Genomic DNA, 24,820 nt, shown 5'->3' with positions numbered 1-24,820 from the left:
AGGTATTGCTGAAATTGTTAACCAAGATCTCTCAAGTATGTATATATTTCCTTGTTTATTTTTGGGAATATGTTATCCCTTCCCAAAAGCTTTTTTCCATTAACCTAATTTCCGTTTTTTTTTTCCATTCTCTCCCAAAATAATTAATTCATTTAGTTGCACTTACCAATTTTCTTCCTAATTTTTGTGCTAACAAATCTGTCAAATGTGTGGGTGTCCTCGGCAATTAGCTGAGCTCCTGCTGAGAGCGATCTAGGCTTAACCACCCACCCACCAAACACCACAGCTTGCTCCAGATGCACTGCACCCGGGATTGGTTGGCTAAGGAGTAGTTTGGGTTGTCTGACTTGCACCACGATGCACGGCACGACATAGTTCCATTAAACTTTCGACGATAACGCGCCAAACTTTGCGCCCGGCGAAACTCTCAGTAATTTGCAGGAAGTCGGAGCATTCCCCTCCTCCTCCTTCGTTTTGGCCATAAGTTAGGCCCGGCACTAATCAAGCGCTGCATACCAGACCACGGCAAAGGCCGGGCGACTGCCCCACTGAGGCATTTATTAATAACGCGAACTTTAAATAACCCGCCAGAACTTAAGGCCGGGCAAACTGCTACCTACCTCTCTAGCCAGCAGGTCCTGCGCCTCTCTGCGGTTGCCTGATAATTGCGCATACGCCACGTTGGCGTTGGATCTGCACGCCCCGAAGCCACGGGGCTGGAGCGTTTGCCTGGGCATTTTCTGAATATCCGCAAATACTGCGGGACGTACTCTGCATAGTGAGCTCCTTGGGGGCTGCGGATATCCTGATCGCCATGGCCTGACAAGAAGCGTTGGTTAATTGTTGATATTTATGGGTGAGATAAAGATTTTAAGGAAAGCAGTGAGGATTTTATTTAAAATATGTTTTATTTTTAAAAGAAGGCGTTTGTAATGAAGATAAAAATAAGGTTTATAATATAAAATAAGCAAAATTTTATAGAGGTTTATATAGCTACAGAGGTTTTTATAATGGAAATCTTAAAATATAATTAAGAAAATATATTCAACTATAAGAAATGCCTTTAAAAATCTACATTTGTTATAAAAGGTAAAAGGATTCCCTATTTCAACCTCAAGAGGGCATTCCCCCGAAAGTGTTAACTTGCTTTCGTTTGTTAAAAGAGTTTACTTGGCCAACTGCAGCAACTGCAGTGAATTCGCAGCTGTTTGGATTGGGTGTTTGTATTGTTATTATTATTACGGCACATGTTGCCCAGATGGCCGCACAGGCCAAAAAGCTGGCCTTGTTCGGACCAAGGGCCAACTTGGCTTGCCGGGACTATCAATCTTTTGGCATGTTTTTCATTACTTTTAGTTTGTTGTTTTTTTTCTGTTTTTTTTTTTCTATTTGCTGGCATTCTGCCATGTTGCATTATCGTAAAATGGAATTTAAAATTTTCAGGCATTTTCGTAGCACTTTGCGGCACCTCTGGCCGCTTCGATTCGTGACTGAATTTTGGCCTTTGAGTGACTCCTGCGATGACTACGACTACTTCGATTGTTGCACCGGAAGCTACCCCCCCTTAACCTCTTCTGCAGGGTCATTTGCACTTGCCAGCACCCCACCTGTGATCCCTGTCGGCAGTTGTCCGTTGTTGATATTTGGCCAAAAACATTTCTCAAAAGAGTTCAACACGAAAATTGGCCAAAAAAGAGAGACCAACCGACCCACCAGACAAGCCACAAAAAGCAAAGCTGAAAAAAGAGCGAAAAGTATGCAGGAAAAACTTGATAGAATCTTCCCCGCCGCCTTTGTCACACTTTCCTCGGCCCAAACCGATTTTCCCCAACCCTTGTTTCCCCCGACATAGTTTGCCAAGTTTGTCGGCTTGCAGCTGCATTACATGTGGTTGGCGTGGAGCGGCATCGACAGCCGTTGCAAGCCCTTGTTTGTTGTGCTTGGCGAAAGTTTTGCCATTGGATGAAATCGGAGGGAGGAAGGGAGTTGAGTAGCTGATGGGTCTTAGCAAGGTCTTGAGGCAAAGATATCCTGACTGTGCCTTCGCAGACTGTTGCATGCGCTGCTCCAGCAAGAGAAACAAAAATAAAGTATTTTTTTAGAAGCATTAACTGGGCCTTTCTTAAATTTTTAAATTGTAAAAAAGGGTTTTAACTTACTTAAAATATTATTAAAATGAATTATATTTAATTCTGCTAAAAAACTAATGGAGAAAATATAGTAAGTAATAAACTGGAGTTGTTTAAGTTTATGAAAAATGGCAATAACAAACTTTAATTTGCTAAATTATATATTTTTAGTGTGAATAATTTATAAAAAATTAAATTATATATTTTTTTTCATCATAAATAATTTATAAAAATTAAATTAAGTTTAATCTTAATATTGTTATTATATATTTTTATTGAAAATCTTAATTATACTTTGAAAAATATAATATATTAAGCTTTTCTCTATTTTAACATTAAATTATCCTAAAATAACATCAACAAGAATCAAGCCAAGATGCAAACACATCCGGCTAAGCTCCGACTTCCCTTCATCGGTTGTCCAGAATGGCCTAAACAACTCGAATATGCAATTTTCTCCGAGTGCCAACTTCTTGCAGGCTCTCTCTCTCAGCCAGTCCGCAAACTTTTCTAATAACCTAAGATACTTGCAAACAGACACGCAGACAGGGAACGGGGACCGACAAAATGGAATAATATGTGCTACCGAAAAAAACAAGAAGCAAGCGCAAGAAGCTGAGCATCATCGATGTTCAGGCATATCAAATTGACGTGTGTTATTTTGGTAAAAAACTTTCAAGAAGATCGGCATTAAATTTGCAAAAGTAAACTGGCAGGGAGAGTTAGCCAGAGTGCGCATACGTGATATATTACCTCGCATTACGCGCAAATTGAAAAGCTCGATAAAATGAGGAATAGGTAAAGAACAATTGCAGGCCCAGGAAATATTATATTCCGCTTACGCAGGCAGTAGCTAAAGCAAAGGGAACTCGAGTTTAACTGCCACTCCGCCGTAGTTACGGCAAACTGTAAAATGAGATATTTTACAAGGACGCCGCGGCGTCCCTATTGTGTTAGTTTATTTGTGCAGTAGAAATTTATGAATCCATTTTTTAGTGCTCGCCCCATAAAAATTCAAATAAATAAATTGGCGAGGCGCAAGTGTTTTTTTCTTCCGCTGCTGCCATTTTTTCGCATTGCAATTTATCCCAATGTGCAATGAAATTGCAGGCAGTTAAATAAATGGCGAATTGATTGATTGAGCGCTTGATTGATGGCACTGGGGCTGTCGACGCCTAATGAGGAAACCATTTGCTGCCCTGAAAAGTATGCTATAAATATGTCGGAGCTGTTTAATTCTTTAGTGGCATTCGGGGAATTGCATTTCTATAGTTTTTTGTTTGTTTTATATAGATTAAAAATTCAATTTATGGATTATATTTTTGAATGGAAATCAATTGTAGTTGGGTATTATAATTTAAGTCAGAAGCTAGAAACATAGTGAAGGAATCATTTCCCACCCTATAAATAATATATATTCTTGATCAGCATCGAGAGGCGAAGCGTTTTAGACATGTCCGGAGGAAATCCATTTTTTAGTAATTTTTTCAAAATTTTATAAGGGGTTACATCATAAAAATTTTCAAAAATATAAAAAAATTTAATTTTTTTTTACTAATTAATTTAGTTTGCAGCTTTATTAATCTAATAAAAACGAACATAAACCTCCTTTCCGATGTAAAATTTATGCATTTTTGGCTTAGTTGTGATAGATTCCAGTTTGGTACCCTGATCTTAGTGCAAACTGGAAGGGTATACTATCTCGGTACGCCGAAGTTACCTTCCCTTCTTATTATGCATAAATTAAATGAGTTATTACTCGTTGATTAGTTCAAAAAATAATTATATAAAAATATCAAGTAGTATGGACTTAAAGAATGGAAATATATCACATTTTCTTGGGCACATAAGATGGCCAAAAAGCCAGTAATTGCCAAAATTCTTATTAATTTTCATTGACCCGTATAAAGATTACTTAAAATACTTTTGTAAACTTATGAAATATTTAATAAATAAGTCATACTATTACATCATAGTTGTCATACCTGTTTCTGGGAGATTTAACTATTGTCCATGAACTTCTCCCCTTATGACTGCCCTCAAATTTGTCAGTTAGTTTCCCCATCTTCCCCACAAAGTTACTTTCCCTCAGTTCTGCCTCTAATATGGCCAAAAGTTGCAACCAATTCAGCGAGCTGCAGCCAGGTAGACGCACACTCGCACACTGCCTAATGGCCGTGATAATGCCATGACAACTGTGCAAGCATCGCCGTAGCCCTCACCAAAAAGTTCTGCATTCGAAGCCACGAAACTATGCCAAAATTACTCAACGAGGTTGCAACACCTGCAACCTGGCAGTCGCCGATGCTCAGCAGGGAAAAGGAGGAGCTGGCTCAATTAGTTCGAACTTTTGGCCAGCAATTAGACGACGTGGAGTGCCCATGTTAATGGCCGGAAACTGAGGATGACACATGCCCAATGGGATTTGACTGTACCACCAGATTGTAGGTCCCAAAAGATGGAGGAATGCCAATCCATCTAGAATTTACGGATGCCAAAGAAAAAGAGGAGAAAGCGCAAAGAAAACTGCATTCTTAATATAAGCCAAAGTCCTTTCTGTGTGTTATTAGTCAAATTACAAAATAAAAAATTATTTTAAATTATTAAACACAATGGAGTGAGTCCAAATTTATATCAGTGACTAAAGGCTGTTTACATTTAAGCCAAATTCGAGGTAGCACAATTATCAAACTTATTATTATTGATGGACACACGGACAGAACGAACAGCAAGCTGGCGAAACGATTGGAAGATTCCAATGGCCAACAACAGATCGAACCAAAGTGGGTCTAACCAATGTCTGTTTTGTGACGATCTTAAGGCAATCATTTTCATTTCAGGTTATATCCACGTTGGTGGAGCGGCGGCGTGGCGGGCGCCATCACCCAGACGGTAACGGCTCCATTGGATCTGGTTGAGTCGCGCATGGTGACCATCAGAAAGGAAGTGGGTTTGGTGCGCTGTTTGCGTCGAGCTGTCCGGGAAAATGGTAACTATCAAATCTAAGCCCCAGGGAATTTTTATATATTTTTATTTAAGGGTTTTTATCCCTGTACGATGGCTTGGGCGCCCAGGTTCTGAGGCAGCTCACCTACACGACCGTGCGGTTTCACCTCTACGAATTGGGTAAAATGCAGGTGGACGAGTGCAGCTTTTTGAAGAAGGTTGGCATCGCCACTATGGCGGGTTGTTTGGCGGGTGCGGTGGGCATTCCCACGGAGCTGGTCAATACGCGGATGCAGGTGGACCGAGCTCTGCCCAGCCATATGCGCCGGAACTACCGCAATGTCTTTCATGGACTGTACCGTGTGGCCAAGGACGAGGGCTACAAGGCGCTCTACAGCAGCTTCGTGCTCACGTGCGTAAGATCAGCACTTACCACCATCGGTCAGAATGCGATCTATGATCAGGTGAAGATTTTCTTATTGACTACAAACTCAATTTATTATCATTAATCCTTCGTATGTGCAGGCCAAGGAGAACTACATGCAGTACTTTAAACTCAAACATGACAGCACCCTTCTGCATCTGATGAGTTCAGTGACTGCTGTCTCTGTGTTTGGACCCATAATTCAGCCTCTGGAGAACATAAGAACGATCAAGATGGTGAAAAACATGAGCCTAAAGGCTTCCATTTTCCATTTAATGAGCTTTGGGCCACTCGGACCGTTCCGTGGAATGGTGCCATCCATGTTGCGACTAGTGCCCAATACAGTCCTCACATTTCTGCTCTACGAGAAGATCCGGATTCACTTTGGATACTACGCGGCGAGCAAGGCCTGTAGTCAGTAATTGAAGAGGTGTGTGTATGCATTTGGAGGCTATGTTTACATTTTTCTATTTATGAAATTCGGGGAATTGTAGTAGAATTTTGTAAAAATATCCCCCAAAGGTATGTCAATATAATATATATATTTCTGTTTCTGTTTATATTTATATTACCTCGATTTTACTATATTTTTTATCTACTGGCTATTGGAATAAGGCCAAGTAAACCTCTAAGCTAATGGCTAAGCCAGCTTTTAACTAGTCAGATTATTCAAACACTTGCATTGCCACCCACTTGTTTCCACCTGTGACCCCAATGTGGCCACCAGTGTCGTCCACTGCTCAAATAATTGGACACTTCCTGACTCCTGACTCTGGTTTATATTTGTGAAACAATCTCGGCCAGTGCTCAACTCAAATAAACGGGGCATGTGTGTAGTACCTTCATAAAGCATTCAATTCCACATTGATTGCATACACACACACATCGACCGCACGCAGAAGCCACACCGAAAACGGGTCAACGGTGCGTATGCGTTATATTTAATAATGCAAAACGATGCGAGCCAGCCACGACGACGACCACGACCAAAAACGGCTGCATAAATTCAAGCTATGCAAATGGTTTTAATGGCAAACAAAGTGTGCTAGCCGAGCGACTAATAACCAGTCGAGCGACATAGAAAACAACGCAGCCAGAACGCAGGCCAACCACTTCACCTCGCCAGCCTTGTCTTTCAACCGCCAGCAGGAACCCGAACTCATCGTCGATGCAATCGCAAGTCAGTCATAAACTTGGCCCTTAGCATTTATGCAAATCGTGAGAGCCACGACCAAGTGTTTGGGAAAGGGAAGAGTCATGGCATAGCTACACTAAACGGAAGGGGAATTGGTTTTCTTTAGAAAACCTTTGATTGCATACTTCTGTATTTGGCATGGATTTATCTTAAGTTATAATTATTTTTCACACCGTCACCTTTTTAAATAACTTTCTATTCTAAATACTCTTAAGTTCTCCCCTAAAAATAAATGTTTATTTATATCCAGTTTAGAATTTTCCACTTTTCCTCTCTGTAAGCTATATCTACAAGTGCGATTTGAGTGTTTCATGGGGATAGGGCAACCTTAGGGCTCTAATTCAGTTTCATTGCGTCGCATTATTCTTATTTTTCCGCGTTGGCGGCCTCCTAAAATTGCCTACTTACAAATTCAATTTCCACAATGATTGCAATCACGATTAAAGGGTAGCCGGGAGTGTGTGTAGGAGTGTGTGCCAGTGCCTGTGTCCTCCATATGGTTCGCCCTATTCAAACCCAACGACAATGCCGTCCATACGTGCAACATTTACCGTCGCTTACGTGACACGACACCCACACAAAATGGCGCTGGGATGGATGTTAGTGGAACGTTATGGCGGATTCCGCCATTGCTGTCTGGGCATTGTTGCTCATACGCCTAGTTGTCATCGTGCCGGCATCTAAACTAGAACTATACACACAGCACGTGCTGGCATTTAGCCCCAACTTTGCTGGCACAACTGCGTCCACCGCCTTGTCAAGGAGTTGGACAAATTAATGTTCATTAGTCACGTTGCGAGTTGTAATCAATTTATAATGCGACCAGTTGCGGTTGATGTTTTCCCTTTAGGAAGAGAGGTTCTAAGGGTCAACGATCGCTGGTAAATGGAAAAAGAAAGGGATTTTTTGTTTATACATTCACATATTTACTTCCTGGACACTGAAAGGTTTACCTATTGAAACTAACTTGGTAATTTAATAAACTTAATTAAAAGAACATAGAACTAGGGTTAACTTGACTTAACTTTCTTTACCTTACAATCTAAGCCACCATTTTCTTGACTCTCTATTTAGGCCCCAAATCAAGGAGCTCATTGTTCTTAATTTTTATCGCACGTCCTCAGCAGGAGCTAAACTTCAATAACTGCTGCCCGCTAATAGGACACATCAACTCCACTCACACCGACCGCCGCCCATTGAAGGACACTCTGGCAGCTTACAAATCTAAACAAGCTCAGTTTTGCCCAGTTGCATAAGTTTACAGTTACCATTCAGCCACTCCTCCCGCGACCCCATGCAACCCGCTGCATTCCAGTGGGTCTCCAACTACATTCCTCCAGCGAAACTTTTCGCCGCGCGACTTGGTCGTGCGCACACTTTTTAGCCTCTGCCCGGAGCACGTACTGAACTTACCACCCACACCTGTCCAATCACCTGTGAGTGTGTGTGTGTGTGATGGAGCTGGGAGGATGCACCAGGCACCGCCCGCTGGGCGCCCGCAAAGGTTTCACCGCTCGCTCGCTGTCCCAATGACGATGACATAATAAACGAGGTTACCAGCAGCGAACTTGCTCCTCTACTTTGTCCTGCCCAAAGTTCTCGCTTCCATTTCGAGGGCATACCCTTTCAAAGGGTTCAGGGAGATTTTTCTGGGAGTTGGGAGTCTGGAAAAATTCTTCTTGAAATTTTACAAGAATTTTAGAAACAAATCTTAGGCAGTTTATATAAGAAATAATATTTTAAAAATATTATTTTTAGTTAGAAAAATCTGTCTTCTTCAAATTTCTCTATTTTCAAATTATAAAAACTCTTTTAGAGTATTTGCTAGTTTATCATACCCACCTTTCTGCACCTTTTTTCTGTGCTGGCTCTCCAGCTAATGTCGGACATTTGTCGCTGTCCTTGCAACCCATCCTATTTTGCATACTCGACACGCTCTGTTGGACCTCTGCTGTCCTACCTCTCCTCGATTTCCGGCATTTTCCCGCTCCGCCCCCCCTCCACCTCCTGCAGCGTTACAAGAGGAATTGACAAGTTTTTGTCACGTTTTCGGTGGCGTTGGAAATTCGTGCAACTTTTTAGCAACACGCACTTATCAAAAGTGGCTTCGACTTTTGTGCCAAAAGAGTAAATGAGGCGTCTTCAGCGAGCGAGCAAAGGGGGGGGGAGTGGAGTAATGCACCTGACCAGGCCCAGCTAACTTTTCTAATTAAATTCTACAAAAAAAAAAATAAAAAACCACAATACACACACACACGTACTGCTTTGTTGGAGGAAGCTGAAAAAGCAGTTGGCAAGTTGACACTCGCTTATCATTTCCGTTTCCGGCATGGCATAGTGGGACAACCACATGACGACGTCCGCTGTCCCTTTTTTAAACAGGGTACCAGCAGAGTTCCTGGTACTTTGTTGTGGAGTTTTTAGATTTAAATGGAACAGGAAGAGAGTACATATATGGGCAGTGCTTTGATTTTAAAGAAGAAAGGCTCATTTTACTATACAAAAACTAAGGAAAAACTATAGAATAATTAGCAAACTATTGTTTAAAAGTATAAATATTTTAGTTAAATAAAAAAGTCATAAAGTGAAAGACAGTTAATGACTAAATGACTAAAATTAAAAAACAAAATAATACACATTTCCCTGCTTCCTGTCTTTTGACCCTTAAAAGAATTAAAAGCAAAAAAACCGGGTATTAAATGTTCGTGTCTGGCTTCGCTGCTCGACTGTGGTATTTATAATGAAAGAGGTGGCAATAAGGAGGTGGCGAAAGCGGGAACATTTTAATTGTCAACGCCCGGCAGTGCTTAAGTGGCTCGGGAATGCGATTGCAGCTGGGCAATCATTAATTGGCATTACCGAGGGCGACAAACTCTTTTCCACACCTCGACTCCCCACTCCGCACCCCGGCACATCGCCTGATGAATAGTGCTTAATTGCAATTCATTTGATATTGACACTTTCGAGTGGCTCTTGTCCGGTTTTCTGCTGCTGCCTACTCGAAGACGCGCTCGGCCATGCCAAATTGTCATTGATTAATGTCACGAGTCCCAAGAAGGAGCGGGGTGAGTGAGCACCGAAAGTTGGTGCCTCGAGTGCAAAGCAATTAATTTTCCGTATGCACTCGAATGGAAACTGAAGAGCTCGCACATACGACGATTAAACGGGGTATATAACCCACTACCAACTTGCACTAACCACTATATATACACCTATTTATAGGATATATAATCACCGCTTGGCATGCCAGAAGTAATCCAAGAAATTATGATGTTATGGCGTGTCCGAAATATTTGATTTCTTTCTTTAAAATTAACTAAATTCTATTTAATTTACTTTAACCAACTTCCAATTATGTACTTGGCTAGTGACCCAGCTAGATCAGCTTACCTGGGTTCAAGTGCCAGCCTGCCAGGTGAGTTCATTGTCCCGACGCACAGTAGCGCCTTTTCTCATTTTACGTTGCAAAAATCATAACTTTTGAACAAAACAAGATAACTAAATAATTTAAACGCCATTTGATAGGTAATTGTTGTAAAATTAACATATGTATTGGAAAATCTGCCACGCCCACTCATTCGCCTTTTTAAAGGGTATCAAAGTGAAGAAATATTTTTTTCTCAATGAAGACAATTTTTTAAAAATATTTTTTATTTAATTTTTTATCTTTATTTTGATGTATTTGCTTAAATAAAAATAATTTGAAAACTGGAAAAAAAAATTTTTTTTGTTCTATGTTTAACCGCCACAGAACCGTGAGCGCTACAGTTAGTATTTTTTGTTGGTTTGTATGAAATTGTGTCGGTATTTTGGTATATTTTACCCTGAGTTGTTTCAGTGTTTTGCTTCGCAATGCCAGAGTCGCAGCTGGACGCAGACTTTCTAAACGGATTCTGATTCAGGAAAGATACACGCAGTGCGTAGTCATAGTGTAGTCGCCGGCTCTGGGCAGCTTCAGAAGTTATAGACTACTTTAGCTAGAAAAAGGTGAAAATAATGGACACCTGGCAGGTAGCGATTTACCTGTACAAGCCCACACAAAACTACCTTTTTTTTAATTTGAATAAGAGGTAATGAATATACCTATCATTTAAAAAAAAATTCAAGACCATTGGTTATGTAGTTTTTGTGTAATATTACCTGAAAGTCGACTAATTGACCTATTTTTTGTTGTATGACGCATACACGGAAAACAATTTCGACTTTGAATGCTCATATCTTCCTCAAAAAAAATCTGAAAATTTTTTTGGTTACAGATTCGGAATCCTTGGGAAATTCTCTGTCGATTTCTTATAGTTTAAATCGATTTTGCGATTATGACTTTTTCGATTTTTGCAACGGCTTTTGTTCGAGAGGCGCTACTGTGCGACGTCAGCTGCCAACAACAGTTGGCTGTAATCCTTACCACTTAAGTGGGCCCCGCGGCGGCAGGACAAGGAAAAGCGAAGCGGAGCGCCCACCGTTGCATTCCAAATGTCAGTCAACCTGCGATTGCCAGGAGCAGCAAATAAAAAAAAAAACAGAAAAACCAGTGCAGCAACAGCAGCAGATTTTCATTCCAAACCAAAAAGGGACTCTACCCATGCGATGGCATGGCATTTTTCTTCGGATGATGAGTTTTTAATGCTGCTTTGTTTTTGGTTCGCCTGTCGTGTTTAGGCGACTGGCACGCAGCTTTCCCGGCTGTCAGGCTGTCGGCCCAATTTCGAAACTTACTATACTTTCCCGACTTCGCATCCGCATCCGATACGCGTGCCAAACTGTTGCCAATGTTGCTGGAGGAGCGTATGTTATGTTGACGCGAATGTTTCCGCCCCTTGCCAGTTTCCGTCGCTGGCGAAAGTGGGTGGAAAATGGTGGAAAACTGTACTAGGGTGCCCTCAAATCAATTTTCATCTAAGCAGAGAAAGAAACGAACTATAATAAATTAAATAAATTTATTAAAAAATAAATAATATATCAAATTAGTTTCTGAATTTGATATGCTTTTAAAAATAGTTTAAAATATATTATATACCTAAGTTCATTGATATACCAGAAGGAGTATATTATTATTTTCTGTGTATAATCTCCAACCTCAAATCAATTTCCATTCGCAGTCCAACTTAGTCGCGACGCAACTCGGGCAAACCGAGTCCTAATTCATCTGCTTAAGTATGCAGCAAACAGCTTGAGCTGCAGGAAAACTTTTACATCCAGTTAATTTACATTGTAATTTCCAATTGATGTCCTTGGCGAGGAGGAGGAGGAAAAAAAAAGACGGATTTGAGTGGGCTCAAAGCGGAAAAGTCCCAGAAAAGCTCAAGGATTCGGCCAATACAAATACATACAAATTGCAATTTGCATTAATTATGCAAAAGTATGCGGACCCAACCCCACCGGATATTTATAAATTTTATGCGTCGTTAAATGTTAACCCCCTCCCCTTTTGGGTAGATTCGTTCAACTGGAAATTATGCAAAACTTCAAGTCCCCAAACTTTGCACAATTGTTGTGCAGGGAGAAACGATTTTGCGCATTGTCCTCTGATTGGTTTTGTGACTTTTCATAGCCTGGCTTATTTAAATATTTAGTTTGAAGAACTTATATATTATACAAATTATATTATATTTATTTAACCAAATTTCCAGTTAAAATTCCTTAAGTTCTGTTTGATATTGTTACCCCTAAATTATGCAAATTGTTAGTCCTGTTTTGGAAATCAGATGATGTCATTCGCCGGGGCCTATCGGCGTTTCCACGTAACCCTAATGCCACGTTGTGCTCCTCTGGGCCCCTGATTAAAGTAATTTCCTGCGTGTCCCATGAACAAGTATTTGTGATTACGCTCAACCCCATCTCCGTATCCAGATCCACCTACTACTCATCCAGAAGGGACACAGGAATGCAGGATGTGAGGGCCAGGAGAAGCGCAAGCTGGCAGCTCCACCCTTCAGCTCGCTTTTCCTTTTGCATTCACCCGAAACAAGATGAAGTATGAAATATGATGTAAAATGATGTGATTACAGTTGAAAATGTAAAAAAAATAATAAAAGAAACGAAGCGGAAGGTTGGAGAGGGGAAAGTAGGGGGAAAGCAGCGAAGACACATGGCGTTGTGTAGGTAACCAGAGAAAAATGGCGGGAAATGGCCAAAAGGGGTGAGCAATGTGGCTGCCAGTGGCAACAAGAACAACGAAACATGTCGGGCCATAAAAATGAGCACAGCTCGTTGGCAAAAGAAGCCGCTTAAGAAAGGTAAGGAGACGAAGAGGGGATACTGGGTAGCTGAGCTTAAAAAGTAATTACTTTAATATAATATATAATATTTTAAAATATAGTAAATAATACAAATATTTTGAATATTTAATTTTTTTAAGTAAGAAATCAATACTCAACTTTGATTGGCAATTATCCTTTGACTCTGCTTTTTGCTCTGTATGATTAGTCCTGTTTTATGCTCTAAAGTCTCCCTAAAACCCATGTCCTTGTCAACCCATCATATCATACTCCTTTAACTCTACAAATACCCCTCATAAACACTGACATAAGTACGTGTAGCCTTGATTGTGGGCGTGGTCATTGAGGGGAAAAAAAGCCAAAGGAGCTAAAGGAGCTACAGAAGCCGGAGGGAGGTGTAGTAGAAGATGTAGGTGGAGGTGTTCGTGCTGCCGAGATTGACAGTTTGCGAAATGGGTTGAGTAATTCACATGATGAATTATCTACAACTGAAGCACAGCAACGAGATAAAAGTAAAAGGAGCAAGCAGAAAATTTAGAATAAATAATAAAATAAATAGAGAGCTCAACTTTAATGGAGATGTTTTTATAAACCCCTGAGAGGTAGTTAAAAAAATATAGGAATTTTTTTAAACTTCTTTACCATGAAATTATATTCATAATAATCTTTAGATGTAATAAAAATTGCACTTTTAATATAAATTTATACTCCAGTTATATTAAAGTAACTCCTCTGCCACATGACTGATGTAGCGATTTTAAAATGCATGCAAGGTTTGTAAATTAATTTCCCGGCAGCCAAAGGGTGAGGAAATGCTTGGCAAAGGACCGCCCAGCTGCTAATTAATTGCACAACATTTTAAGCGAATGGTCAGGTGGATGGATGTGAGTAGTACCTGTGGGCAAACAGCAGGAGATAGGAGTTGAAGTAAAAACTTTTCAGCTTTTCGGGATGTCAAATGAAAAATTACCGATTTAAATGGCGGTCGCTTTCGCTCTTTTGCATTCGTTCTTTTTCCTCTTTTTTTTCCTCTTTTTTGCAACTCTAACTGCCAGTCGTTTGTCGACTTCAGGAATATCCTTTAGTCCTTTTGGCTCTCTTTTTGACTGACGAATGCGTCTGTGCCACACTGTGTGTGTGTGTGTGTGTGTGAGTGGCTGTCGGTGTGGGCCACATGCTGATGAACACGTCTTGTCAGCGGCTAACGAGCGCCACTTACACGCTCAACAATCACTTAACCTCAATTGTTGCTTCTGAATAAAAAATACAAAAAAAAAACGAAAAAAACGAAAAAAAGGATGAGAGCTTAACAACAAAAACAACAGCAAGGGAAAAGCGTAAAGGGAAAAGTGTAAAAGGCAATGCCAATGGCTCTGCCCTTCACTTCCCATTTGCCATATTCCTGCTCTTCCTTTTCATTGTTGTGTGAGTTGTGTGTAAATATACTTAATTAATTAACTGATTTTTTTCATTTGCTTGTTTTCAGTTGGTCGTGGAAAATATTTAAAAAAGAAACGATTGTGCGATTTACAAGAGACAGTATGGAGTATGAAGAGACAGTGTCATGTTTAATTGATTTTATTACAAATTTTGCATATGATAGGAAAGGTTTACAAGGCTTTAATATGTAAGTATTAGAGGACTAATATATAGGTATAATATATAATTTAAATTCTATAAATTTAAATGGTTCTCAATTAACTCTGTAATATATTTAAACAATATTTAAACATTGTTTAAACTAAGAGTACATATTTTCTCATATACCAAACCTTTTGTTTACATGTACTTATCTTTATATTTAAATATTCTTCTTAAATGATAAATTTTTGCAGCTTTAATTATTCCTTACCAAGTAATCCCTTTACCTTCTTTTCCTTCTTGCTAATGATTAAGTAGAATCAAAGCTAAATCTCTACAAGGACCTTAACTAAGCCACTCTTCTTGTGGCCAAGACGCAGTTCTTCTAAATGACTTTTCAGGCTAGGGGATAAATGCCGCACCATGATAAGCAAGCAGGCTGGGCCCTGGCCTTTAGTTTTTCCCTTTTTTCCCTTTACATGGTTGTATTTTTTCCAGCCTTTATCCAGGCACCCGCTTAATGCAATCAAAATGCCAGTGGACGAGTGCCGGAATGGCGATTGCAACAACTGCTGCTAGTGGAAGGGCAACATGAACTGCTGTTACCTACATAGCACTGAGAGAAATTAGAGAGCACTGGGGATATAATTTTGAAAGAATTTTAAAGATAACAAGATGTAACTTAGAACAGTTTGTAAATTATGACGATTTTTTAAATAATAATATATTTGCCAGTATAAAGAAATTTATGTTAAATAAAAGAGGAAATATTAAGCTAAAAGCGATAGTAATATTTAAAAAATATATTATTATATGAGTTAAATATAATGTAAAATTTTTTTATAAATATTTCTTAACGATCATTCATGTCTTAGTTATTTTCCGAATATTGTTCTAGTAATATAGATTTTTCTAGACTTTTTCTAGATTTTCCTCTCTGTGTGCCAGAGCCTTTCCGGGCCATGAAGTTGCCACTGCCACCCAGCAAATTGACAATGACGCAAAGGGGTGTCGCATGCGGGAAGGTCGAAAGGCGGGAGGACTACTCCCTGGGATTTGTGAGTTAGTTTGCCGTGTAATAAGCAATTATGGTGCCCCGGCAAGGCTGGCAATTAGCTATATCTGTGCCTAGTCGAGCCTAATCGAGTGCAACGGAAGCTGCTGCACCTGCAACAGGCTAAACAGGCATATTTATGTACCATGTCCTTCCTTCGAGGCTATCAAACTTCAAGCTGGAATATCGGCCTTCAGGAACAAGCTCTGCTTAGGGTGCTCCAAGCTAATGCAAATTGAATTTACCCGACACGAGCAGCGTTCCCCCAGCTAATGGAATTTAAAAATATGCTCACCCTCGTTCCCCTCTCTGCCATTCAGAGCCCTTACACAAAAACAGCAATCAAGCACGGCTTCAAGGTGAGAAGGTGCAGGGAGCCATGGCGAAAATAGAAAAAATTAGCAATTAAATTGTAAAGGTAACCTGAAAACAGTTTTCACCCCAGTCAGGTGAAGGGGACTAGCTGCGTTATGATTTCATTAATTTAAAGGTATTACACTAAAGGAAATCTTAGGGGTTTAATTTTAGTTTTTTGTAGAATTTATGAAATAAATTCTTTGATAAGGCAACAGGCAGCAAGACTGGAAATTTGGTCTTTGAAAAAGTTGTTTATAAAATGTTTATAATAGCAGATACTATAATCTTATAGGAAAATATAGGTTTATGTTTATAGAATGAATGAAAGAAATATGTGAAAGTTTAACTTTGAAGACTCTATATTGTAGATCTTTATATTTGCTGTTTATGAAAACATTCTAAGAGCCTCAGTTATTTTCTAAAATTTTGCAACTTATTTCCCGCTTTTCACAAAAGTTTTTCTTGCTCTGTGCAGAAGCAAGTCGAAGGAGGAGTGAGGGTGCAAAGTTGTCGTGTCCTTGTCGAAGTTTGTGCCGCTGATGCTGTTGCTGCTGCTGCGTGGCAATTAGCAAAATGTGACGCGGCTGTTGAGCAACCCGAGCCAAGTTTGGGCTTAGTTTAAGCAGGCGGGAAGGATCTATGCCCTCCTCTCCAGGAGAAGAAGCTGGAGTACTGCGTGGCTAGAAAGTAGGAGCAGCTGCGGTTGAGTCAGCTTAGCAACTCGCTCGGTTGCCGCGGAGGCGGAAATGTTTTATTATAAGAGCCGCTGCTGTGGCTGAAAGTTGCTCTTGAATAGCAAAGCAGCTAAGCAGTGTGGCGAAGGCTCTCCTGAAGAGTGTTGATAACTCAGGCAAGTGCCTCACATAATGAAACTTTCAATTTCGAGAGGTTAATTATGCGCGAAAGGTACTTAACTAATATTTCCCCGAAAAAGTCGGCAAGACTTTTTGCTGTTCGCATTATTCAGATGAAGCCTTCAAGTGCAAGAGCCAGCCGCCAACTTCCAAGTGCATGCCACACAGGATATTAGCATATTATCTTTAAAAGCATTTTGGTAATGAAAATGTAAGACAGACGCCTTTTTTAAATAATAAAACAAGGCAAGACAAGATGATAGGCAGTTTTAAGAACTTTATTTTAGTTTTATATTAAGACCAAATATTTTACTTACCTGCTTGTAAAATTCTTATAAAAAAACTCCACCTTGTATACTTTTATTACATTTTTTATTAATTTTTATTAATTTATTGGTTAAAATACATTTTTATAGAATTATATTCAAAAATACAGCGATGTGCCTGCTTAAAAATGCATCAAAGTCATTCAAGCTTTTAAGCAAATAAAGAAATTCATCAAATTATGTTGTTCATTTGGCAGAAAAAAAACTGTATATAAATGTTCCCATATAAAAAACTCGTCCGCAACGAAGCAGGCAATGGCCAAACGAACTGGAATAAAACGGAATAAAGTGATATACCATTTAAGCAAAGTGAGTCCAACTGACTTCGTCCTGGAAATGTGAATGGCTGTAAATTAAATTGCAAAATATTAAACAAATATTTGCACTCAATAAAAGCAAATTGCGTTTACAGAGCAGAAAGTCGCCAGTAAACAGAGTCCTGGCAAAGGCTGCAGCATCGGATTCAAAAGGCAAATATCATCAAACAATTTGTACATTTTGTTCGCATTTTCAACTGACAAAAATTGCGGAAAATTCTGTTTGTTTATTAGCCGGGCATTGAGGCGTAATGATTTTCTCTCCTGCTGTTTTTTAGCAAAATGTCACCAGCACTTCTGAGAATCTCTTGGAAGCTCTCATGGATGCTCTTGTGGCTGCCTTGAGTCAAATTTCGAAAGACATTTTGTTTGTATAACTTTTAATTTAATTCCCGAGGGATAACAACAAAGGGGAGACTTGTAAGTTAATTATTACTGGCTTAATGCCAGGCAAATTGATTTCCCCGCTTAAACAATTAAAAGTTGAAATTGAGCGCAACCTTTGGAAATTATTTAAGGATCTTTGAGCAGTGGAACTTTGAGTTGAAATTATCGGGATGAAAAATTTAATTTCGAGCTTACTATTAATTTAAAACATAGCATTTTTAAATACATCCAAATATGTTGTGTAAACTAAAAAATAAGCTAACTTCTAGAACTGAAAAATTCATAACCCACCTTCAAAGGACAAGTCATAATTTAAACTGAAAGATCACAACACACTCTGCACTCTGCTCTCTCCAGACTGATTGTTCCGGTCTGCTGAAAACCCCCAAAACTATTCCAATCGGAGCCATCAGAAACGCAGAGTTCAATCCCCAGTTAGGGCCACAAAGCATAATTCAATTTGGTCAATCAACTGCAACACTTGAGCAGTTGGTTTACTGCCAAGCACATACACATATAGTACATCTGATCGGCTGACCGGGTGGCTGCCTATTGAACTCGATGAATTTATCGTCCGGCATTTTGGTTAGATGATTGATGGCAGCTTCCCTTTTCCACCTCCGCTCCTCCTTGTCCCGTCTGTCTGGCGATGCAAATGCCAAATGCTAATGAATTCATTCAACATACAACATTCAACATTCAACTTGGAAAGTCATAAATACTCCCAGTGCCGACTTCATGCAACGTTAACTGTTTTGTGTGTGCCGAGAGTGAGAGAGAGAGAGAGAGGTATGTGAGCTGGCGAAGTCCTTGGCGAGCAGACAAACTCATTTCCGTCACTGACACAGTCACTGACTTTATTTAATTTTCAAATTTTCAACTCAAGAGACCAAAGCGAGAGGATTCGTTTCAGCAATTCTCATTTCGACTCACTGTCTCACCCCCATTCGTGGCCGCCTTTTGTTCCAGTGTAGCAAAGTGAGACGAACGAGGAGCGGGTCCCAAAAAAAACGAAGAAAGGACTCTCGAGCCCAGACTGGCAAATTTATAGCCACGCATAGGTGCCGGGGTCGGCGACTGTTTTACATTTTTGCATTTTTCATGTTTTGCCCTGCCATAAAGTTGTGTAAGAGTGGGCAGCAGGTGGGGGCATGCAGCGGGGTGGCATAAAAAGTATGATAAATTAGCATATTACGCATACGCCGTGTAGCTTCGGGTGTGTTGTGTGCTGTGTATGTTTACGTTTGTGTGTGTGTGTTTGCGTCCTGGATGACTGTATAATTATGTGCTTAAAGCAATTAGTGCGGGAAGCAGCGACGGAGTTTAGCCGCTGCCAACAGTGCATTACGCATACGCCCCGTGGTTGGCCAAGCACTCAAAGAAATCCTCAAACAGAGAGATTATGGATGGAGTTCTGGTAAAAGTTTCGGCACAGCTTTGAGATGCTTGCGTAAGAATTAATAATTGTCATTTTTATACCCTTGCAGGGTATTATAATTTCAGTCAGAAGTTTGTAACGCAGTGATGGAGACCTTTCCCACCCTATAAAGTAATTTTATATAATTTTAGGATTGTCAGAGATGAAGCTGGAGGAGCGAGCAGATAGCTGGACAGACCTCAACCGGATGGCAGTAGAGGACGGTGATCGGATCTTGGCTCCGGGCTACATGAAGGCGTAAATAATTAAAATATTTATAAATACAATTTAAATATGTAAATGTAATTGATGGAACACACAAATATGAATCAATAAAAGATGGTGAATTCAATGTGCAATGGTTTGGTGAAGGCGGCATTTATTTGGGATCGTTTGGGGAAAAATCAAAGTAATTACTTTGAAAGCCAAACCTAAAATTTTATTTTTTTTCTGAATTTTAAACATTTTTTTCTGATGTTTTACAATTTGTCTAAATTAAAATTTTTTTTCTAAATATTTAAAACTTTTCTGAATTCTTAAAATTTTGTCTGAATTTTTAAATTTTTTTTCTGATTTTTTTATATTTTTTAGATTTTTTTTTAGAATTTGTTAAATTTTTTTAAATGTTGTAACTGCCAAATTTGAATTTGAATTTAACTGTCAAATTTGAATTTAACGACGATCAGTTTCAGTGTGCCCAGGTGCAGTTGTAAAATAACAACTAAATATAGATTCAAAAGGTTTGAGTCTCCGCTAACTTGCGCCGGCTCCAAAATGGTTTGAAACTTGGACTTTTTATAACAGTTTATACCAGTTTTCAGTCGCTTGCTGCTGATTTCTGTTCGCCTGGTACCCCAATTTGGGAAACGGGCAATTTGCATGGAAATGTTCGGAAATTTGGATGGGCTGCTGTAGGGATGTTGTTGTAAAAAGGTTGTTGTTGCCATAAGCTGTTGTTGTCGGCAACAAATATGTATAAATGCATTAAATGAAATATAAAAAAGGTTTGAGTCTCCGCTAACTTGCGCCGGCTCCTAAATGGTTTGGAACTTGGACTTTTTATAACAGTTTATACCAGTTTCCAGTTGCTTGCTGCTGATTTCTGTTCGCCTGTTACCCCAATTTGGGAAACGGGCAATTTTCATGGAAATTTGGATGGGCTGCTGTAGGGATGTTGTTGTAAAAAGGTTGTTGTTGCCATAAGCTGTTGTTGTCGGCAACAAATAGGTATAAATGTATAAAATGGAATATAACAGTTTATACCAATTATTATTTTTGCCGAAATGTTTTTTATAACAGTTTATACCGGTTTTCAGTTGCTTTCTGCTGGTTTCTGTTCGCCTGATACCCCAGTTTGGAATGCGGCCAATTTGAATGAAAAGTTTTGCTCACTTCCATCAGTGATGCTCACTTCCATCAGTGATGCTCACTTCCATCAGTGATGCTCACTTCCATCAGTGATGCTCACTTCCATCAGTGATGCTCACTTCCATCAGTGATGCTCACTTCCATCAGTGATGCTCACTTCCATCAGTGATGCTCACTTTCATCAGTGATGCTCACTTCCATCAGTGATGCTCACTTCCATCAGTGATGCTCATCTGGCTATATTTTGCAATATTGGGGGGCAATAAAATCGGGCTATATGGCAGTGATGCTCATCTAGCTATTTTGCCATATTGGGAGGCTATAAAATCAGGCTTTACGGCAGTGATGCGCATCTAGCTATTTTGCATTATTGGGAGAAAATGGCATTTCACTAACTGCCAGTGATGCTCATCTAGCTATTTTGCATTAAAATGCCATCTCACCTACTACCAGTGATGCTCATTTCATTGTTCTTATATAGGAAAAATAAAATAAAACAAAATAATATAAAATAATGTATTTCATTGTTTTTATTTAGGTAACATAGAATAAAATAAAGTATTTTAAAATTAAAATGTTGCTTGTTGTGTTCGTTGCTGTTGTTGTAAAAGTAGCCGGCAGACCTGACTGGAAGTCCTATTTATGACAGATTAACATTCCGGATCGAAACTGCCATGATACTTTGACTTTTGGCTTCTGGCGGTGCTCTCTCCTTATCCCTGATTCCTGATCCCTATTCCTCCATTCCCATCCCTTGTCCACCATCCTTTTGCGTGTGTTGTTGGTCCTTTCCCTTGGTTCTTGTCCGGGGTGGGTGTCAGGTCTACTTATACTGATGACTAGGAGCGATGGCGATGGCAATGACGATGGAAAGTCTGTAATTGAACAGGGAAAAACAGAAAATTAAAAACTAAAAAAGTCATAACTCTGTCAAAAATGCCTTAATTTGCATTCGGAAAGCGGTGTTATGTTAGTTTTTATAAGGTTAACAAATCTGCATACTTAGTTAGAAATTGAAAATTTTATCAAATTTTGAGAATTTTAATGATGTAACCCCTTATAAAATTTTGAAAAAATTGATAAAAAATTTTTTTGGCCTGACATGGCCAGAAAGATGCGCCTGTTAATGCTGATCAAGAATATATGTGGTTTATGGGGTCGGAAATGACTCCTTCTATGCGTAATGAGCTTCGGACTGGCAATAAAATACCCTGCAGGGGTATAAGGATACTAGGACTTGTGTGGTTCACATTTTTATAGGTAAGTATTTTAGCAAAACTGAGTATGCAGTTAAGCTTAGAAAAGGCAACTCAGAACAGCTTTCCAAATTGAATTTCATGCGTTTTTGGCCGAGTTATGAGCTGTTCTAAGTTACTTTTTCTAAGCTTAACAAAACTGCATACTTACAGTTTTGCTTAAAAACTTTTTTTTTTACACTAGCAAACACAGTATATACATTTATATAAAAGGAAAATATATCCCATACATAAATTCTTAGCTTAGCAAATGCCACTTTTTTTCATCAAATTTATTCTCAATTTTCCCTTACGTAATCAAAATTGATGCAACACGCTTCGATTGGCATTGTTCGATTTAATTCAAAAGACAAAGGGAGCACCCAAACCGCAAGGAAAATGCCAAACGAAAATGCCCAATGACGAGATGGCATTTTCCCATTTAATTCAACTTTTTGAGAAAATTGCTCACGCGTCATTTTCCCCAATGGAATGGCCAAAGAACTTTTGCATAATGCTTTTTGCGGGCACGTTTCACTTCATTTATCATCGATTTGGATTTGGGGAAAACAATGTAAAGGACAACCGACAACCACAACGGAATTAAGCACAAGAGTCATTGTGTGTTGCTTCCAATTAATCAATTTGTACATAAGATTTCCAAAGCCAGAAATGCAAATCAAAGGCAAATGTCTGTGAGCATTTCTGCGGCACGATTTAATCATATTTGTCAGAACTGCACACAGCCAACCACTCAGCTATTCATCGCATTTGTCTAAGCCGGCAGTTTACGCTTATTGTCAATCAATCAGTTGGCATCGATTTCGGGCTTTCGATTTCCCGAAATCTATGAAAAAATGAGGATATGTGAACATTTTTGGTGCTGTAGAAATCCTTCCATCTGCGGGGCTATTGAGATGGATTTCAGGTTTATTTTTTTTTTTTTAGAGCTGCCACGGTTGCCACGATTCTTTGTGCCCCAAAGGCACAAAAGTGTGCTCACCCATCGCATTTTCCCTTCATTTTCCCTTCATTTCCCCCAGTTTTTTTCGGAAGGCAGCCTATCGTTTACCCAAATTTGCCTCGTTATTTGTGCTGAAAAATGGCGCGCGTGCTTCAAGAGCCACTCGAGTGTCACCAAAGGGGGAAAATAGAAAGAAAATATAGCAACTAGAAAATTTGTTTACCTCACCACATATGGAATTCGTTGTTTGTGGAATGTATACACGTTTTTTTTACTATTTTTCTGTACTTTTTTGTTGTTTAATTTTACAGTAATTCGTTGACCATTGGAAATATATTTCTATGATTTTTTAGGTACACTATTTTGATCTTTAGGTATTTGTTTAAAATTTTTATAATTTATTTATTTAGAAATTTCAAGCTAAAATTATTTTAAAAGTATATTTACCAAAGCCAGGTGATTCCCCAGGTGATACTTTTGTATAGAAAAAAGACCTGTAAAAGAAAGCTTCTATGAAACTATAGAAATATGTAACTTCCTTAAATAAGTTCCCTTCGATTTCCGCTTGAATCAGACATCTCATATTTCCCATACTCCCCGAGCACTTTGTCAATCCCAAAATTGTCCTTAAAGAGGCAAAGCACCACCAAAACCCCCACAAAAAAAATACTCGCGCGTATAATGAACTACAAATTCAAGGAATGCGCAAGCAAAACATTGCCAGGACCCAAAGAAAACGCAGCCAAGTCCCGGCCAAGTCAAGTGAATGCTAACGAGCTTGCCTTTTCTGGTTGGATTTTGGTCGACCATTCCCGAAAACTGAACCCCTGCCTCGAGTATACACTCACTCACTCGCTCATTCACTCACTCCCCGAGGAGGACGCACAAGTGCACTTTAGTTTTCAATTTTTGTCGTCTCATAATGCGACGCTCTGGGTTCCCCACACACATATATCTTTCATTTTTTGCCCAGAGCCGGTGTTCCCGTTCCCAAACAGCTGCAGCTATTGGGCAAATATCTTCAAATGGATTTTAAAATCCCAGCCATGCAGGAGAGGGGCACAGGAAATGTGAGTCAAAGGTTACCTTGGGGATGCATTCAGCACAAAATTTCTGCACTAATGGAAAAGTAAAAGCTGCAAAACGAGTTAGCAGAGAGATGTATTTATGTATATATCATAATACTTTTAGCTTGTGTGCCCCCGAAAATCACTTAAGGATGGTCGTCCCCGTCCCTCTCCCCCTTTTGTCTCGGTTTATAAATGAAATTGCCAAAAATGGTTGTGTTTTCCTGTTGACTTAGGATGTGAAACATTTCACCGCACCCAGTCAATCTGATTATTAGCCATCCAACCACTGGCAGATGGAGCGACTGACCCACTGACAGATTGGCCAGCAGACAGATGGACTGGCTGACAGCTTGACACAGGAACCGCAAAAAAGCAAAGCATCTCAGAGCCCGGTCAGAGGATCGCCTCAATAAGGACAAGTGCTGGGGGGATAGCCCAACTATTTGGGGATTTTTCACTCGTTTTCCCGGGCACGTGCTATCGCAAAGAAGTCCAACCCATTCCCCAGAAGACGCCAGGAGACCGAGTAAAGTAGACGATTTGTTGGCGGTCTGGTTGACTTACTAATGAGCCAGGCCCTGAGTTCCTTTCTTCCTTTTTTCTCCCTGGCTTGCATCAGGCTGATTAGAAACGATGGCAATTCTTCGGGGACAGAGAAGAGCAAAAGCCACCCGCCAAATGGTTAAAACAAATAAAAAAAACAATTTACTTTAAAAAGATTTTGTAATTTCTTTGATTAGTCATGAAACCTCTGCCAACTTTAAATATGTATTCCACAGCTCATTGAAGTGGTACTACTTGGAGAGAGAGTAATCCCAGGAAAACCCACACACATAACAGAAGCACTGGACTGAGAGATCCCTTAGTTCTTAGTTCACACCCGCATTCGGGTCATCAAAGCGAAATGGCGGCGACATCCAGGGATGAAAGTGAATTTGATGGTCAAGCAAGCGTTAAATGGAAAACTTTGGCTCCAAA

The 24,820-nt window shown here is 39.6% G+C and overlaps 1 protein-coding gene across 2 annotated transcripts; it reads left to right on the top strand.

The window, feature by feature from the left end:
- Nucleotides 1-4,713: 4,713 nt before the first annotated feature.
- On the top strand, nt 4,714-6,021 carry LOC108080613 (mitochondrial dicarboxylate carrier). Of its 2 annotated transcripts, XM_017175437.3 has the most exons (4): nt 4,714-4,912; nt 4,970-5,118; nt 5,169-5,539; nt 5,601-6,021. In XM_017175437.3, exons 2-4 carry the CDS (start codon nt 5,055-5,057, stop codon nt 5,919-5,921), a joined length of 756 nt encoding a protein of 251 aa, XP_017030926.1. In that variant the 5' UTR covers nt 4,714-4,912; nt 4,970-5,054; the 3' UTR covers nt 5,922-6,021. The 2 variants fall into 2 exon arrangements, with proteins under 2 accessions (XP_017030926.1, XP_017030927.1); XM_017175438.2 differs by lacking the exon at nt 4,714-4,912 and having other exon boundaries at nt 5,003-5,118; nt 5,204-5,539.
- The last annotated feature ends 18,799 nt before the right edge of the window (nt 6,022-24,820 follow it).

The sequence above is a fragment of the Drosophila kikkawai genome, chromosome 3L, assembly GCF_030179895.1.
Source record: "Drosophila kikkawai strain 14028-0561.14 chromosome 3L, DkikHiC1v2, whole genome shotgun sequence".
NCBI lineage: Eukaryota > Metazoa > Arthropoda > Insecta > Diptera > Drosophilidae > Drosophila > Drosophila kikkawai.
This window is presented reverse-complemented; position numbering and strand designations above follow the sequence as displayed.

Excerpts from the sequence above, each read along its gene's own strand:
- LOC108080613 (XM_017175437.3), top strand. The coding sequence starts at position 5,055 with ATGGTGACCATCAGAAAGGAAGTGGGTTTGGTGCGCTGTTTGCGTCGA. Across the intron at positions 5,119-5,168 it reads TCGAGCTGTCCGGGAAAATG|GGTTTTTATCCCTGTACGAT; the intron begins GTAACTATCAAA and ends TTTTTATTTAAG. Across the intron at positions 5,540-5,600 it reads AGAATGCGATCTATGATCAG|GCCAAGGAGAACTACATGCA; the intron begins GTGAAGATTTTC and ends TCGTATGTGCAG.